This window comes from Rhopalosiphum maidis, chromosome 1 (assembly GCF_003676215.2).
Source record: "Rhopalosiphum maidis isolate BTI-1 chromosome 1, ASM367621v3, whole genome shotgun sequence".
Lineage (NCBI taxonomy): Eukaryota > Metazoa > Arthropoda > Insecta > Hemiptera > Aphididae > Rhopalosiphum > Rhopalosiphum maidis.
Window position 1 is genome coordinate 46,206,411 of NC_040877.1, and position 20,466 is coordinate 46,226,876.

General features: G+C 24.7%; 2 protein-coding genes across 9 annotated transcripts in view; one reads left to right on the plus strand and one right to left on the minus strand.

The window, feature by feature from the left end:
• LOC113550313 (beta-galactosidase-like) overlaps positions 1-20,466 on the minus strand; it is a 32,562-nt gene that overhangs the window by 7,839 nt on the left and 4,257 nt on the right. Inside the window, exons 1-3 of one of the 2 annotated variants that reach the window (XM_026952053.1) lie at positions 10,563-10,681; positions 3,685-3,835; positions 1,782-1,845 (exon numbers count right to left, since the gene is read on the minus strand). In XM_026952053.1, coding sequence (XP_026807854.1) covers positions 1,782-1,845; positions 3,685-3,735 — 115 coding nt within the window. In that variant the 5' untranslated portion in view covers positions 3,736-3,835; positions 10,563-10,681. Of the gene's footprint in view, positions 1-1,781; positions 1,846-3,684; positions 3,836-10,562; positions 10,682-20,466 lie in introns of those variants that run through there. The other variant, XM_026952051.1, reaches the window with a different exon arrangement.
• LOC113550311 (chorion peroxidase-like) lies at positions 9,061-19,023 on the plus strand. Of its 7 annotated transcripts, none has more exons than XR_003405012.1 (15): positions 9,062-9,219; positions 12,873-13,002; positions 13,095-13,290; positions 13,359-13,550; positions 13,625-13,791; positions 14,104-14,299; positions 14,624-14,821; positions 14,882-15,014; positions 15,407-15,557; positions 15,623-15,799; positions 15,883-16,081; positions 17,208-17,310; positions 17,388-17,475; positions 18,505-18,658; positions 18,729-19,023. XR_003405012.1 is itself a non-coding variant. In XM_026952048.1 (14 exons), the coding sequence occupies exons 1-13, from the start codon at positions 9,170-9,172 to the stop codon at positions 17,446-17,448; spliced, it is 1,953 nt and encodes a 650-aa protein (XP_026807849.1). In that variant the 5' UTR covers positions 9,061-9,169; the 3' UTR covers positions 17,449-17,475; positions 18,745-19,023. The 7 variants fall into 7 exon arrangements, 5 of the variants coding, with proteins under 5 accessions (XP_026807849.1, XP_026807850.1, XP_026807848.1 ...); XR_003405011.1 differs by having other exon boundaries at positions 18,745-19,023; XM_026952048.1 differs by lacking the exon at positions 18,505-18,658 and having other exon boundaries at positions 9,061-9,219; positions 18,745-19,023.

Below are 20,466 nucleotides of genomic sequence, written 5' to 3' on the forward strand. Positions count from 1 at the left end.
ATAAAGACTTACACACACTTACACTAGTATAACAATAACGATCTCTAATTAAATTTAAAGAACCTAATTAAATTATATTTATGGATTACTATTTTTAAATTTATTTAAATATACATTGTTAAAATATTAAAATTATTAAATCATTTAAGTATTAAATAATAATATTATAATTTAATTTAACCTAGCGCATATTTTTTTCTTTTATACGTTTCCCCTTCATAAGTTTAAAATTTATCCACTTTGAATAGTGGAAACCTTCAAATAATAGTCGAAATTGTGGTAACCAAAAGTGTCCGCTATTTAAAGGTTTTACTGTATATTAGGATTTGTATATTTTTATTGTAAAAACTATTATTTATTTGGTTACTGTATCTCATAAAGTAAACAGATTATTAGTAAAAAGTCGTGAGTGATTTTGTACACAGATAATAACAATTTCCTTCAAGAACTTATAAAACCACAGCCAGTAAGCCAGGAATTTGTGGACATTAACATTGAAAACATTATTTTGATCGACTTCCGGAATTTGAATTTTGATTTTTTTCTAATTAATACAATTGGATTTTTTTTTTTGTGTGATATTTTCTTTATTTTCTGGCTCTTTTTTTGTAGAGATTCTGTATGAAATTCTTCTTGATATTGCTTAATTGTTTATGTTTGCACTGTTATTGCATTTTTATGTCCCTTATTTCAACATCTTTAGTTTTTTGGTTTGTTCAGCTACTTCTACTTATACAAATTTTCTGTTTACTAAAGATTAAACATAAAGTTCCTTACAAATTCATCTTATTCTTCTATCTTGCCAACTTTTCAATCTTCTAAGTTCTCTTTTACTTAAAGTTTTAGTAACACATTTTTTTAGATAATACAACTTAAAATATCAAACCATTTAAGTCACTGATAAGGTATTGATTTTTTAATATTAATTTCTTTTGATTCTTAGACTTATTCAATTATATATCATATTTTTCACTAGTCATGACATAAAAATTGTTTTATAACTTTTCAGTTCTGCAATACCATTTAAATGTATATATAACTGTATTTTAAGTGACATATTGAACGTAATATAACATTCGCGATTAATAAACATAGACATGTAGTGTTAGCGTCTTTTAATGATAAAAAAAAAAAAAAAAATTGAAAATATTAATTAGAACAAAAGTAATTCCAAAACTCAGTTCTATTTGTTACACCTCGTATATAATATGCAATCTGATGTTTAACATTTTTAAACAATACACAAAAATCGTATTTTAAAATGTTGATCATGTTTTGTGAATCACTCTGTATAAAAATACCAATTGTGTATTTAATAAAGTATACACAGTATACTATTTAGCAGTATTTGTAGTTATACTCAATAGTAGTTACTTAGTTGTACCTATTACATACTTAATTTTTTTTTTGAAGTTAACGTATAATATTTTATTTTTAATTCTATAATATGTGTAAAGTAAGGGGAAAATATGAGACAATCAGAAAATAATTTTGGAATTTAACCAGCATTAATTATTTTTCCTAAGATTTACCAAATCTCGTTCGAAATTCGAATATTTTACTAACAAAAGTTAGTAGAAGAAACATCAAATAACCGGTATATATACTTTTACCTTAAAATTTTAGTATTATATATATATATACATTTTTTTTGTCATTTACAAAGTTTAATAATTAATAATTAATAAGTAAAACTTGATTAGGCACAAAGAATATCAATCAGTGAGGTTTATAGTTTTTAGTGTCAAATAATATGTACAATATTAATATTTATATATTACTTGGGTCACTAGATCTGAGATGTAAACTAGGTTTTTCTTTCAACAACCAATATGGATGTCCACCCTGCAATATTTTAAAAAAGAGTAATAACAACTAATTAAGTATACACAAGGGATTTTTCAGGTATATTAAACCCATCATCTGGAAAATATTATCATTATAATTCATAATGAAGTATATAAGTAAGTAATACTTACTAAGCATATTATTCACTGCCTATCACACTGCAATAATTTGAAAAAAAATACAATTTAATCGTTAAAAAAATCAGTTATAATGTTTCTCGTAAAACCTGTTTACATCGCTGTAAACAGATACTTTGGCCAAAAAATATATCGTATTTCCAAAGCTGTTTAAAAATATCCATGTCTATTAACTCTGAAAGACTTTTAATGAATATAAACTCTGAATAATGGTATACATTAAGAACGTGTTGATTTTACAAATTACAAAAAATTTATTGTTTATTGTTGTATGTTTCCATTAACACTATTTAAAATATCAAACGCTTTATAATATTTTTAAACGGCGTTATCCAATAAGTAAGGTTTTAAAATTTCAATGAAAAATAAAAAATAATAATATTATTATATCTAAATATTTATAGTACGTTAAATTGCAAAAAAAAATGTTTAAAAGTCGATTTATTGTATGAAACAAAAAATTAGGTATAATATTAATAATAATAGCCAATAAGGAACCATTTAATAAGTAATTAGGATTAGGGCTTTAAGTTATTGTATTTGCATGTTTTTTTGGATTATTAGCTTTATTGTTTAGTGAGCTAGAAATCTTTTCCTAGACACTACAAGAAAAATAACAAAATTTATAGTACATATTTTAACATATTACTATCAATATTTTCTGTGTGTCATCAATTTATTATTTCTAATCATCTATAACAAAACACGTTTAAAAGAAGAAAAAATATTTTTCAATACTTTTCAGTTTTGAAATATTTTAATTTAGAATTCTACCAATAAGGCACGGATTAGCATTCACTTTTTTCCCTCTTTTTGTAAACTGTACGGAATTGTTGTTAAATAAATTATACATTTTATTCATGCAAATATGGATTGAAATCTAAAATATTTTGGTGCTATTTTTTAATTTTTTTCATATATAATTGTATTTTTTTTATAATACTTTTTTAATAGTCTTATAAAAACTAAAATAAATATTAGGTAATACAGCTATCAAATTGCTTATATACATGAAGGGCATACATAATGTATGCATTTTTCAATACAATAATTGTTTACAATTTTTTTTTAAGTAATTTAATATAATATTTTTCCTGTATAATTTAAAAATCATTTAAAAAAACGGGACTTTGGCAAATCTGATTTTTGATAAAATGGATTTTATTATTTTTTTATTATTATAAGTCAAAAGAGAATTTATGTAGATACTTGAAATTTTCATCAAATGTTTATTCAAACATTTTATATCTACAATAAAATTTGTAAAATATTTAAACTTTTTTTACTTTTTATTGTACGAAATTATTTTTTTGATTTATTTTATATCATATTATTATGTATTTTATTATACGCACTGATTTTTGATTTATTTTATTATATTATCTATTTATATTTTATACTATGAACCTATTTTAACTCGGTATCTATTTATGAAAAGGTTAATACATTCTGAGTTATATGAGTTTATGTTTTATAGTATAAATATTAAAGATATATTATTATAATAAATAAATATAATTATATTAATTAAATATTTTCGTGATAAATTAAATAAACATACCATAATGCTATTATTAATTTACTAATATAAATTACTATAATTGCTTTATAAAAAATATACCATTTTATTATGTATAAATTTATAAATCATCATGCTATTGGAATTTACAGAATTTTTTACACTTAAGTTTATACTCACTAAGTCTCTTTCAGCTGAAATGAACGGTCCTGGTCTAATAAGTACGTTCATATTTTCTTGTTTGGATATTGTCAAAAAATGTTCAACGTCAGCTTGTCCTTCAAAATTATATACGCCTGAATATGGTTCATGAAAACTCCATTCAACATAACTAAAAATAATAAAGATAACATTTTTCAATGTGTACACAATTAAGAACTAAACAGTTATGGCGGTATTGCTTATAATTAGGACGTAAATCAAATTACTTAACTGATTAAATCAAAAGTGATATAAAGATGTTAAGACAAATTTATATTTTTTTCTGACATAAAATATAATATTAAATAAAGTACTGGCGATTTAATTTAATTGTATAAGTATTTTTTCTAATGAGACAAGAATACAAGAATTATACCTCAATAATACATCCTCAATCGTAATTTCACATTTCTTAAACTTAAAATTGTCTTAAAAATATTTATTTGTATTCCGTATTACAGTCTAATTATTTTATAATACAAGCATAAAAAGGTTTTTTTCTGTACCTAAAGGGATATTATTAGTCAACAGTTTTGCATGATAATTATTAATTTGAAAAAAAAAACTAGCATATCGATGAATAGTATGTACCATTGGTTATAAAATCACCAGTTATATAAACTATGCTAGTCTAGTTACTAAATTTTCAAAACTTGTATACATTTTATAATAATTCATGAATCATTATTATTATTCTTAAATATATTTTTTAATAGGACTATAATATTATGGTTCTATAAATTGTTACAAACATTATTTTTCAACTGACTTAATTAAAAAAAATTGTTTATTTATTTTATATTTTACTACTAATTGTTTTGCTTATTTAGAAAATAATATTGAAATATAAAAGAGATTGCAAAACATTTATAAATTATTTGTTAACTTAAAATAATATATTATTTGATTAATTTTGAACAATGTTTATTAACAAAATAAAGTTATGATATTTGAAGGGATGATTGTCCAGATAAAGGAGTTATTGGAAAGCATAGCAAGCGATTTTTGTATGTACGGGCTTAAAATGTATTAATATATGTTAAATTTTGCATACCCTAGAAAATATATCAAATGCCATGTTGAATAGAAGTACTAAATATAATTGTCACGTGGCGCCACTTCGCCAGTGATAGTGAGCATTACGAAACCGTGTGTTAATCGCACCATCATTCATTAATACACCGGGTTTATTGTGATTGTGATCAGTATATATTTTAACTGTGCGACGACCTCTCGTCTATTATCGTTGGCCAATAGTTCAAACTTAAGAAGATCTAAAGCTCCATACACATCACGTGTTCTATCCGTTTTCAAAAAGTACAAAATAGTAAATTTGTATTAAACTGATTCAATTTTGTGTAGTAAACTTTTATAATATAGTGAATTGACCTATTATAAAACTTTAAAGTAGGAAGGTTATTAATGTTTTTTTCGTGGGTTTTGTAAGATATTTTCATTTTTATTTTTATATTTTATTATGTTACACACTCATTATTTGTTTAAAAACTAAATTATCGTAAAAAAAACAAATAATAAAGCACAGATAATGTTCTTAATTTTAAATTTTATAACGGGAACACTTTTACTATTATTAAAGGTAACTAAAAAAATTTGAATATATTGAATACAAATTTTATTTATGTTGTACGTTTGTAAGACGGATACAACACAAGCGCGTGTAACTCCTTCTTAATAATTATATCTCTATAGAACTAACGGAGGTAAGAGAATGTGACCCATATGGAATAACTTAAGCATTTTTCTGACAAATAAAATAAACAATAATTTCAAAGTGTAAATCTGTATAAAAACCATATGAAAAACAGAATAATATACACTGATTATACAAAGCTATTGAATACTTTTATTTTTAGACCATGTACTTACTACAAATTTATAATAGTATTTACTTAGTGTATTATTATTAGGGCTAGAATTTCTATGCATTTGTATGTTTATTTCCTTAAGTCCAAATTGATTGGTTGTCAGATATGTCCACAATTTGGTTTATTCTCGATTAAATAGAACATTTTTTTTTTTTTACATATTTTTGCATATTTGGAACATAATGCATACAATTGCATAAATATAAAATTTGAGTATCTTGTTAATTTTAAATGGCATTTATTTAATGAACGTCTATAATTATTGAGTTATTTGTCAAATTTTCGTAAATATAAATTACCTATTTAAACTAAAATGGACTTAGTACTAAAAAAGAATAAGAGATTCAAAACACTTCTAAAAAATTGTAGCATTGTTAACGGTGAATATGAAAATTGAAATGTAAGAAAAATATGTTAATATTAGGTACTTTAAGTCCAGTAATCCGGCAAAAATTAAAAACTAGTCCGCAAAATGTTGGTATACTAAAAAATAAAATAAGTGGTTTTTTAAATTTTTGAAAAGTTTTTTTTGATTTGCTAAAAAGCGATTTGTCCGAAAAAATTGAAAATTAGTACGCAAAATTACACGAATTATCCGCAAAATAATGGTATACTAAAAAGTGAAGTAATCAAATTTTTTTATTTTTGCATCATTTCACTAGCATGTCAACAGTTTTTTTTTTTGATTTTCTAAAAACTATTTGTCCGCAAAAATTAAAAACTAGTCCGAAAAATCACGCAAATTATCCGCAAAATAATGTATATAACAAAATTCAAAAATCGCAAATGTACATGCTGTTGAAATGGAGCTGCTGACCATGGGCGGTTACCTCGTTGATCATAACGCGAAATCGCCAATGGATTGGAAATTCTGTTTAATAAAATCGATTGAAAATATAAATTTACAAACAGTCGATTAATCAAGCAAATTAAAAATTATTTTTTTATTGTCTGATTAAATTATTAGTTTCCAATGAATCTAAAACATTGATTAAAAAGGTGAAATAAATAACTGAGTGATAAAAAAAATGATTTATCATTTACAAAGAATCCGCGAACTATTTCCTAATAGTAACCAAACGCTTATTATTAGAAGCATGGTTATAGACCGATGGTTCTTGACAATAAAAAATAATGGCAATTAACGATATTTTACGACACGAAACGTTTTCATTGTTTTCAATCATATTTAGCAGTAAGCAGTGTATGGACTACGGCAATTGATAATAATATTGCAATTAATATAATATCAATATTCAATAAAGGGTAGAATTGTTCTATAATAATGCTTATTAATATAATTGTTTGTCTGCTCTCGTAAAGATTTTTCTTTTTCTAATATTTCTTTACATGGTCTTTTTGCTTTGCTTCTTAATTTTATAAATGTATCAGACTGCATTCCCAGAAGAGTGTATACACGAATAAAAATATTTGGATGTCCCGAATGAAAAAAAAACATTTAATTTTGAGTGAATTTCACTGTGTACTCGTAGATAGTAAAATCTGACATTTTATCTATACGTACTCAATTCAAAGGTATTAAGATAATAATCTGGACTCAATTCAAACACAATATAAAAGTAGCATAGACACAATTCAATGTCACAGGTGAGGGGGGGATCTATCCTTTATATCGACCTCTCCTCCGTAAATGCATCACGACCATTGTATAGAACGCTGTGAATAGTTTGTGTGTATAGTATTGTGCAATTAATAATTTAAAATAAGTTTTAATATTTCGAAATATTTTTGTATCAAAAATTATAATATTTTGAGTAATAGTTGAATGTTACAAATTTTTCCTTTATTTTTTGGATATAATATAATAAGTTAACGAAATTCGTTATTATCTGTGCTAACGCGTTTCTTGGCCTCTGGTAATAAACGATATATTTATAATAAATAAGATTTCAATTTTTTGATAAGCAAATAAAAAGTTATTAGATCAAGTAGTACGTAAAAATTTTCAAAATATTCAGATAGTTGGTGTATTTACAACTAATTTTGAGAACCCTGATCTAGACATGTTTCCAATATCACCAACAAAACATTAACGTTGATCGCTTATTATTATACACATAGTGTGTAATTTCCTATAAAAAAAAAGCTTATGAGCTATAAGGTAATTTTTATTCAATTTGCAAGTCTAATGTAAATTTAGAAAAAATTGCATATGACGTATTTAACTAAAAAATAAATTACATTTTTTCATATTTTTGTCGATTTTTCTACAGATTAGAATTTTAATCGCATATTATCACAGTCCTTACTAGTTATAGTTAAAATATGCATTTAATATTTTAATATCTATCTCGTTAGGTTTTGTTTGTTTAAACATAAATTAACCGAGTAAATAAATATAATATATAGTAAGTTATCTTCTATCTACAAAATATATAAATACGTAGGTAGGTAGTTATTCTTCGGTATGTGAATTCGTTACCGGTGCAGTACTATAAAAGTTAGATTTTGGTAAAAAAAATTTACGATTTTATGGTTGCCACGCGATCTTATTTGATTGCGTATTATATTGTATTATTAATTTATGCGGATTGCGGAACCCTCCCATGAATGTAGTGATATCAGTCCAGAAATATTCAAGCTACGACACCGCACACCAGTGTCGTCGTGTCATTATGCACTACCACCACTACTACGCAATACGTTGTTTTCCTACCGCCACACGTAAATAATTCCTTAATGCCCGAGAAGAAAATATAAAATAATAAAATGTATTTTGATCCCATTCTTTTTTTTTTTTTTTGTCATCAATAATAACACCCATGTTGTCAATAAACGTTTTTATTTTATAATGAAATACATTACGTTTACATTAGGTTAGACTGTACACGTAGACACGTGGTAGACCGCATTGTGGTCATTCGTGTATGCAGTATCGAAAACATCCAGGTAGAATTTATAATATGGTTTGGTGAGAATCTTTTTATGATTATATTATTATAATTTTCTTACGTAACCAGCGATTACATAATCTGTCTCGACGAGTATGGGGAACAGACCACGGTGCCACGATTGTTCCAGTGTTCAAGTCTACCAGATGGCCCGTTATACTACTACCAGTTTATATCGATAGCCGACTATCGATAATTCAGTTACACGATATTTTATGCAGCTTACACAAAATAATTATCTATATTGAACGAACAAAATCACGAAGTAACGAAATGATACTTTAATTAAATAATTCAAGTGATAACTGATTACTATTTAATTCATTACTATATTGTCCAATATCCAAATTATCAGAAATATAATATGATTAAATACCCATTCATTTTTGTATTCAAATGAGATAATCTTTATTAATAAATCTGAAAAAATGCATCGTAATCATTATCAATAAATATCTATAATTGTATCGACTCCGCACATAACGATGACAATAATTTAGTGTACCAAGAACACTATCGAGTAAATCCGATAGCGGTTATTAGTTAATATCGTGAGACCACGCACGACACTTTGTTACTTTCAGTTTAAATCCAGCTACACACGGATCAGCAGATCATTGCTCACTTCAATATCGTAGTTTGTTGTAGTTAATCGATTTATGTGAGATGGGAAATATTTTTAGAAGGAAGGTTAAGCTGTTTACAAATGAAAATTCGTGAGTATATCATTTTTATTAATAAGGCTTTTAATAAACTTATAAGCGTATAATATTTAAAAAGCTATAGTTAGAACTTGTAAAAAAATTGTTTTTATTTGGTTATTAATCAATACAAAAAAATGTATGTTTACATTTAAAACTTTTATAGAATTCTTTTCAAAAAGTTAAATATAAGTGAATAAAAATTTAGTGATAAATACGTTTATTTGTATTAAAACTAATAACTAATAATAGATAATTTTAATTATTATTAAAAAATACGACAAAAATAATTTATGGGAGGGAAATTAAGGAAAATAGTTATTATTACAGGTTACTTTGAGTTATAACAACTGACAAATAACATTGTCGTTTTTACCTGACATCTTTTCCCGAGTCGTATATTACAGATTGTTAGCATAATTATAATTTCCGAGAACAAATGATTAACTGCTCGTGGACGTATACATTTATTTTTCATTAATTTATAAAAGTTTCTATGAATCAAAAGAGAATATTATTACGAACAAACCGATGTTTTCATCTAAAAAACCGTAAGAGATAATTTTTAAAAATGTATTCATGTTTAGAATGCAATAAATTATATTATATTATTTACTTGAGAAAATTATTAAGTGTTTGTGGATTTATTAATTTATTTATAAATAATTTATAATAAGGTATTTTCATCTAAAAAACTATAAGAGATAATTTTCAAATGTAAGCAATGATGATTAATTAGTATAATATTATTCAGATATTATAATTATTTATAAATATCATACACAATTAATTTGTTATTGATTAATTAATTAATTATATGACCTTAGTTCTAAACATAATAATCATATATTATGCACTTCAAACAAGTGGCTCGTGATTTATAATTATGCAGTTCTGGTCGAATTGAAAAATAAAGTGAAATGTAACCCAGATCAAAAGATAATAAAAACAATAAACATATGTTGAATTCATATTTTATATAAATTTCAAATGTTGTTAACACTCTACCAAAATGAAAAATCCAATATTTTAATATTATTATATTATGTTATGTGTATCGTTTTTATGTATACAAAAATGTCAAGAATTTGGTAAGAAAAATGAATAAAAATTATTTTTTTTTTAAATTATTTTATTTTATATAGAGAATTTATATCAATATAATAATTAAATGTAAAAATATTTAATTTATTGTTCATGATGAATAATAACATAAATATTTTTTTTTTTTGTAGCTCACAGAGTTTTTTGTACAGATGTCGTATTTTTGTTCCAATAATAATTATTAAGAAATATTGTCGTTAACCTTTGAAGTTAAAGTTTTGATGAAATTGAATATTTAAATAAAAAATAATTACTTTTCTCCGACTGTTTTTGTTATTTTGTTGTAATTAAATAATATTAATTATGAGGATTAGTATTGTTTTCTATAAACGATGAAAATTTCATCAATATTTATATATTTTTACTAACGTTTTATACTGACTACTGTACGCGGTACTGATTTATAATTTATTATTTTAATAATATATAACATTTAAATAATAATTATTTATTATAACATGTATAAAGTATATAATATTTATAATTAGGTATGATATGTTTTGTATTCATATAAATACAGCGTGATTCTTTTATCAGAAAAAATTTTATCTAGAAAAGTATTGAAATTTTGAATATTGTCACATCATTTCAAGTCATTAAAAATAATGTTTTTTTAAAAAAATATTTTTTTTTGTCATTTTTTAAATTGTTCTATTATCTAATGAATGTATTCCTTATTCCAAAATAGAATATTTAACAAATGAGTACCTATAGTTTACGAGTTTAAGTTTTGATGAGTAGACTAGTAGACTAATATATTACGGGGTACGCTATGACCTCTTATGTATCACCCCTCTCCACTCGTATAGTGCCAGACAAAAAAGTGTTATTCTAGCTTATCTTATTTGAATGTAAAACCAATTATTATTATGATAAAGTAAAAATACATAGATCTAAAATAGATAGATTTTAATTGGACAACACTTTTGTTATAATTATATAACCTATGCAATATAGGACGTAGAATTTCTGATACATATGTGTGCAAAAGTGTGCAGTTTTTAAGTGTTTTAAATTTTTTTATTAAAAAAAAAAAAAAATTGGAAACCAAAACAAAGTTTTATAATTTATTTGAGGCATTGTTGTCCGAAAAATTGGAAGACATTTCATCTATTAAATTAAGAATACTTAATAATAATCTGAAAGACCTTAGTAGTTAAAAATCTTATCGTTCAAATACTTTTTAAATTATAAATATTGGAGGGGATAGCATCCGTCGAAAGGTACCTGGCTATAGAACGAAATTAATACTGAATCACAACAATTTTAGAGCTAACTTAATTTAAAACTTAATTTAACATCACTGGTTACCAGTGGCGTATATTGGAATTATTTTCATTATGGGCCAATTTACTACCAGCATGGCTACATGTACAACTGGAATATTTTTTTTTAGGTGACCGGGTGGTTTTAATTATAAAATAGGTAAATAATACAAATAGAGGAATTTTAATTTATAAATACATATTTATTATTAAATTATATGTACTTATAGTAAATTACGCAAAATGCATAATAAAATATTTTGATTGAATCCCCATCTACATACGCCATTTTTGATTACTATACCATTACCATATAATATAATATTTGGATTAATTACAATAATATTGATATATTTGATTAGTTGCTAAGACATTATTTAAAGATTCTTTGTACTTAGTTAATATTAACATTGTCATCGTTTGATAATATTTATGCAGCGAATGTCGATACTATCCAAATTTTGTCATGTGTCAGGAATACTTTTCAAAACGTTTATTTATGCATAACTACTAATCTAAATTCTAAATTTTTATTATTTAAACAAAATTAAATACTTGTTAGTATAGTAATAAACATTATTCTAAAGTGCATCACAAAAATCACAGTATATAATTTTATTCTAAATTTTCGAACATTATATTAAATAAGTAAATTTTTGAATGTTCTATAACTAATTTTAAGTATTTATAAACTTTTTTTTGCGTACGTCAGCGTGTTCATATTTTGTATAGAAGAATATACCTAACCTAATCCGATTACCAACGAAACTACAATTGTACTTATAAAATTATAAAATATTATTCATACAATATCGCGTTTATGTCGAACAAATTTAGATACTTAAAAGGGGAATTTTTTACATAGTTTAAATATTATACATTATTAAAGTTCAACACAGAATTTACATTATGACTAATTAATAAGTAATTTAGTGCATTAATGATTCAAGAGTCATCAAATCGTCAAAGACAACTACAAATCTATCCATACATTTGTGTACAGAAAATGGCATGACATTTTATGTATTGAATTTACTAATAACTAAATTTTACTATTTTTTTAAAACTATTGTATTTTGACTATTCGTTATAATAATTAAATGCCATGATTTTATCTAATTTTTATCTACTAATCTAATTCGTCCAAAATAATAATAATATATTGATACAAATTAAATTACTATTCGAGGCAATAATTTTCATATCAAAATATAAACTAATATAATATCAATACCAAAATTATTAAACAATTGTATTACGGTGACTAAATATTTTAATACTAAATCTTTATATTTTCAGCCCTTTAATTGGCTTTAAGTCGAAATCGAAATGGTGTACATTACGAAATGTGGCGCTCTTTGTGTCCTTTATGCTATGCATATTAATTGTCTTATATGCGTTGTTTTTGATATTCAATAAACCAATGACGGTAAACATACATTTTTTTAAATATCAAATCAATCGTTAGTTAAATAGCTTATAAATTATAATAGTAATTAAAAACTACTTTTTATATTTTAGAAAATATCTACTTTAAGATTAAATAGTGTGGCGACCATCAATAATGATTATTTTGAGAAATGTGCACCACAGATAACGTGTGACCCTAACGCAAAATACAGAACAGTAAATGGATCATGCAATAATTTGCAAAATCCTAGCTGGGGCGCAGCACTAACTCCTTTTTATAGATACATGGATCCGGTGTTTAGTGATAGTAATTTGAAAATAATGTTTAATTTTTTATATTTACATTATAGCTTAATCTTAATATTATGACTTTAGGGATCTCAGCTTTTCGGCTACAATCGGATGGAAGTCTATTACCAAATGCTCGAAATCTTACTCTGACGATATTCAAAGACATTAAAAGGATTTGTGACCATAAAAACAATGAAATCTTGGTACCATGGGCCCAATTTATCACCCACGATATGGCTTATTCTCCAGTTCGTAGTGTCAATTCATCTTTTCCTGGTAAAATTAAACTAGAATTTACGGACGAATCAAACTTATTTTCGATGTTTTAATCGCGTCGGCATATTATATAGCTGCCCTAGACCATTGTCAGGATGAGAATCCACCAACAGAGTGCTCGGCGACCATTCCATTATCTCCGGACGATCCAGTGTACGGAAAATTGAATATGACGATTTTAAAATTCATGCGTTTAGTAACTTCATCAGCCGATAATTGCTCCTTAGTTCCTGACACAGTTGTTAGTATTTTTATTATTATTATTACTAAACCAATGCATAAGTTAGTACCTATTTTAATTCAAATATTGTTTATAATATTAAGTAAATAATGATTTCTTATGGTAAAAGTTATGTTTCTGACAATACAATTATATATTTTTATATAATTATATTCTACAATGCGATATCCATAAATTGTATCGTACAATTTAATGTAAAAAAAATTTGTGGTAGTAGTACATTAATGTTCTCACTTCTTATTTTAAACATCAATATCAGAATAACTACCCATAACTTACTACATTTTTATTTTTTTGTTATTTATAATTTAGCTTAATAAAAACACACATTTTATCGACTCATCAAATGTGTATGGTTCCGATATTGATTTGGCAAATCAATTGCGTCTGTTTAAAGGAGGACAATTATTATACAATAAAATTGAAAATCAAAAATATTGTCCTCAGGATTCAAGCAAAGTTGTAAAAAAAGGAAATGAGACTCAAGTAACAGTTGCATTTGTTGCAGGTAATAGACAATTTTTTAAATACTAAAAATAACATTGTGAAGCTGGACTCGAGAATCTTAATAATACAAAAGCATATCGCCAAACATTACGTTTTTTTTTTTATTATATGTTTTAGTATCATATATTATTTTGAAATACCTATTAATACTTAATTATTAAGTCTTCATACGTAAATTATTAGGCTAAACAAAAAAAAAAAAAATATTAAAAATGATTATAATGTATCTTTTCCACTTTGAAGTTTCCTATGATTGAATTAATGTTTTTGTTAAAAGCATAATATATTTTAATTCAATTAATATTAAATATTTTTGTTTATAAAGGAGACATAAATGTTAACCAAAATTTAGGAATAGCCTTATTTCAAAATTTATTTCTAAGATTCCATAATTATATCGCAAACAAGTTACAAGAAGATCACCCTTTATGGACTGATGAGACTGTCTACCAAGAAACACGTAGAATCGTTGCAGCTGTTACTCAAATTATTACATACGATCATTTTTTGCCGATAATTTTGGGTAAGGAAGACTTAATATTTAAAAAATTAATAATTTTTTATAAATCGTATTTTATTTTAGGTGAAAATTATATCAATGAATATGGTTTAAATAACGAAACTAATTATGATCCAACGATAATACCTGCTGTGGCACAAGAGATGACTAGCGGTGCTTTCCGATTACTTCACAACATAATTCCTGCCAAATTAAAGTATATTAAATATTTTAATATCCTAAAGCCTTAACATTTAATTTTTAGTTTAATAGTTCTAATCTAAGATTAGAAAATATCTTTATAATTATTTATTTATTTATTATGTTATGCAAGTTTAAAATATTAGACTAGGTAATTTATTTAACAAAACGATTGAAAATAATTTTATCTTATTTTAACTATTGATACAAGTGAAATAAAAATAATAAATTCTCTCTATAACGGGAAAATGTGTTGGTCCCAAGTGATTCTGTCATAGAAAGGCTTTACTGTACTACATTGGTAATCGATAAACTGTGCAAAACAAATATGCAAATGCTACAAGTCCTCTGCCCTAGTTATTAGTTATTATTTTGTAAAGTAATTATTATTTTTGCAATATTTTACAGCTTTATGAGTGAAAATTACACTACATATGAAGTGGAAGAACCTTCCAAGTCATTTCTAAAACCAGATTCATTGATTGGTAACGTTGATGGATTAATTAGAGGCTTAACTGAAACTACTGGACGCGAACCGCAGTCATCGTACAATAACCTTGTAATTACAAATAATTTTTTGATTAAAATATCTATAAAGAATTTAATTTATATTTATATTTAAAGATTACAAATATTGTTATTGAAAGTCCATCAATCAATACTACTGGATTTGATTTGCTTTCTTATGATATACAACGTGGTCGTGACGTTGGTCTTCCTCCTTACACTAAATTGAGAAGTTTGTGCGGACTGCCACAAGTGAATACATTTGATGATTTATCGGATTACATACCATCAGAAGTAAGTACCTTACTTCGTCCAATTTATTCACATTTGTTTTAAAATATTTAAAAAAACTTTATCTAACTCAATTTTATGTATAGAAAATTGACCAGTTAAAAGATTTCTATTCATCGGTTGACGATATTGATTATTATGTTGGAATTTTATTGGAAAATAAAGCAAACGGATCCATGCTTGGCCCTACTGGAAGTTGTGTTATTGCTGATAGTTTTTATCGATTTAGAAACGGTGATCGATTTTTTTACGACGTCAAAGATCAACCTGGAAGCTTCACTTCGGGTAAGTAAAAAAATAAAAATAACGACTAGGTAATTCATTTAGCTTTATAGTAGGTATTAATTGTACATCATAGATCACTAAAAATATATATTTATATTATATATTTTGTAATAATTAAAAAACGAATAGCTCTAGATATTTGCAATTTTCACTAAACGTATACTAGAATCGTCTATACATTTTTTTAAATATTTAATTGTTTTTGAGCCAATTATTTTCTCTAAAAATGTCAATAAAATAATTTTCACTCATCAAAAAACTTAAAATTTTAATTCAAATTCTTCACAAATATTTAATTCTGGAATCAAAAAATTATAAATATATATTAATACTTTTGAAGTTCTAATTTAAAGAAAATCAGATATTTAAATGAAGAATAATGATTTTAATTATTTTGTTGTAATATTCAAAAATATATTTTTGATAGGTTTATGTAACTTTTTCATATATTATTATATTTTACATTCACAATAAATTGTTCAAGACATTAGAATAATTGTATGCTATTGCAGTCTGTTAAATGTTCTCTATGTAAATCGATATTGCCTTAAAATTTTACAACAAATAATATTCTATAATATAAGTATAATTTATATATTATTATACCTAATAGTTATATAGTAATGATGTAATAAACGCAATGCTTTTGGCAAAAATTCATTCAACCTGCCGTTTTACTGATATTTCAAAATAAATTACAAAAATAGCAATATATATATATATATTACTATAAAATATAGACTGACAATTTAACATATCATACATTACGGTGATTTATTCAATGATGAAGTATACTCGACACCTACTGTACATCAGAGCTTTTTATTTTTCTATATTCTATTAGTAGTTATACACATTTTTCAGTAAAACATCGCATACATTAAATTATTATAATATTATATCATAAAATGATAGATTATAGTTTTTAACTAATATCAATACTGACGCCACATATTATAATGGTGTAAAACGGGAATTAGTTTGTAACATTTTTAGCTTAAAAATAGAATAATTATTTTTGTGTTCAGAAAATAAAAATGTAACGTAAAATTTAATATCTTCACGATTATATTTTTTCGAATTATAACATAATAACTAATAATTGATTTGGATTTTTATATTTTAGATCAATTACAGTCGTTGAAGAATATTACTCTTAGTCATATTATCTGTGTAACGTCAGATGTAGAACGTATTCAAACGAATACATTCAAGTTAATTGATCACATGTAAGTAAATATTAATAATTATTATATTTTAGTTTTTAAATTATTATTCTAATATTCAAATTCATGTTACACCTTAGACGAATGATGAAACTTAAGCCCAACTGCGAAACATACACAATTGACTTAACTGCATGGTGAATGATTCCAAAACATACTAAATATAAGGTATAACAATATAATTATTATTCTTATTGTTTTAAGGGGATTGCAAATGGTCAGTTATTTAACTAAAATCATACTGTTAGCCCTAGAAATATTATTATATATTAGAAAATTTATTTGAATTTAGGATTATATCTATTTGAGGCTATTTTTTAAAATTTCGTTCTCCGACTCTCCCAAAAAATTGTAATTGAATATTTAAAATGTATACGATTTTAAATTGAAATTGTAAATCTTAAATATTATGTGGCTTGCTTGATTTCAAGTTGACATATTAGCAAATGCAAATCAATTTTCAGAAGCCTAATCGCAATATGAGGTTTATCGTTTAAATCGACAAAAAGGACATAAAAATGAGTACCGTTCACGCAAACAACGTCGAGATTGTAAGTGCGTAATTTGGGAGCTCTACCCTATTTATTGTACACTGTACTATTACAACGGTACACAATATAATGATCAATTATCACGAAATATGCATACTACGAAGTACACATAACACAACCTGTATACGCGTAAAGAAAATTACCTATGTTGAACGCCTTAAAAACTGCTAGTTTGCAATCCTTGAAAGGATGCCGAATCAGATGTGTTTCTCCATCTTACAATCGTACAAAATAGTAAATATTCGTTCAATAAAACCAATTTTGTATTGTTAGTTTTAATATTCGAGTAAATTGATTTATTATCAAATTTGAAAATAAAATACTATTTAAGGCACCTCGTAGCAATATCTTTTATTGATAATTAAATATCAAGAAAATTATATATATTTTAAAATTTTAATATTTTACATAGTTTTAGATACCTGTCGTGTAGTTAATATATCAATAGAATCCTATGAAGTGCACTAAATACCTATTAATGTTACCTATAATTTGATAATAATTCATTCCAATTTTAGAGCTATCACTATAAAAAATTATTTCTGTTGAATGCATTTTTAGTATATTGTACGTCTGTTTTGTATAGAATTCGGAGTTCACTTGAGAGGTCAATATATATATATATATAAAGTTTTTATACTTGCAGTTTTCCTCATGAATATATTTAGACAGTACTGTTTTTTTGAGATCGGAACTTTGAGCTAACAATGTGTAGATGAAGAAGAACAACTAGGTTCAGATTTATTTATCAAGTATAAAGTTAAATAGTATCTGCCTTTAGCCTTTATACTTTACACAAAGTAAAAGATATTATATATTTATTTTTTGTACAAAATTATTTTGAATTTAATAAAATAAACAAATAAAAAGTTGTTTTTGTGTATAGGAACCCTGAACTGAATTGGAATATGATTTCGATAAAATTTAATATTTAGATACAACAAAACAATCAAGATATCAAGTATAAATTATACTTTAGTAATTTATTTATGCAAAAGTACCTATAGGTATTTACACTAATATCTAAATAAAAATACAATATACAGTAGTGTATACTATACACAAGATACAAATAAATGGAATTTTTCTCTTTTATGCGTTATTATGATGTGGTATGATGAATGTATGATATTTTGAATAGCAATAAAAAATAATATCAACTATATTCTTGATACAAGAAAATTATTCTATTTTTATTGTCATTTAGTTTATAGGTTCTGAGCGGAGCAAATGAAAGTATTATATTTTAAGCTGTTCGCGTTTTCATAAAAATTCCTAGTACTTTTCAAAATAATTGTGAAAAAAAAAATGAACGAAAACGGAAATTTTTGACAAGAAAGATTTTGTTTTTTTTTTATGTAACTTAGAAACAAAATATAATCGTAAATAGATACATATATTTTCATCAAACGGTTATATAATTATTTTCTTTATTTAGTCAATTTTCGATCAAATTATTTTCAATTTCAACATTTTCAATTTTTTTTTTTTATTTCTTTAAATGATAACAATTTTATTGTTTTGTTAAATTACATGAAAATATAATATAAGATCCCACATAAGTTATTCTTATGGATACGTAAAAATATTTAAAATACATAATTTGATAAGACTCTATTGCGATTCTGGTACCCACATCCATCTGAATAAAGTATGATGTCATTATTACTCTGAGTTGTATTTTATTTAAGGCAATTTAGAGTTAAATGTTTAACTATTATAAGGGATGCGAAACAGATGCTTCTAACTCGCTCTCTGATTCGTCTCACCAATAATTTGAACACTGGTGTTCCGGTGCTAAATTAAAAACAGTTAATTTATGAACTTTCAACTTCATACTATAATACAGTGCACTAGCATTTAATGCTGGGCATAAATTGACTGCTTGCAAGTCCATGGTAAGTACATTTTTTTTTTTATATGCATGAGCATCAATTGTATCTTTAGTAAGCTCTTCTCGGGCTCTGTCGTTTTGTTTAATATGCTTTCGATGGTCATTTTCACTCGCCTGTTTTACACCATAACTTGAACATTTATTTTAACACACAAATCCTTTCTTGGTTGAAATATTGACATGTTTCATAAATGTAGAAAAAAGACTCCTACTTTATGGATTTCCAATAGCATCTTCAACACATTTTTGTAAATAAGCAGAGTATACTAATATCTATTAGTTATATGTATATCTATTTTTCTGTCTACAGTAATGATTCATCTTAGCTAAACGGTCAAACCATGAATTTAAGTTGTCATGTACCATTAAAACAGACCTCCGAGCAGAAACTTCATATTGGTCTTCATCAATATTGTCACTTTAACAGAGCCAATCTTTTTCAATTTTTTTTATTAGAACTCCATTAAGATAGTTAAAAGAATCTAGCCAATTTTTTATCATCCACTCATTTAGTTCTAATGTATTTTTAAACATTTTCTTGCTCACAACAAAGTTAACTTCTCAGGATTTTAAAAAATACATGTAAGAGAAGTTGCTTCTACTACATTCTCTAGTAGCTATTGATTCTTTTTCTTTTAACTGTTTTGATCCCATTTTATACTAAATTTTTTTTTCACTTCAACTAAATCTAAGAATTTATTGCAGTGTTGATCA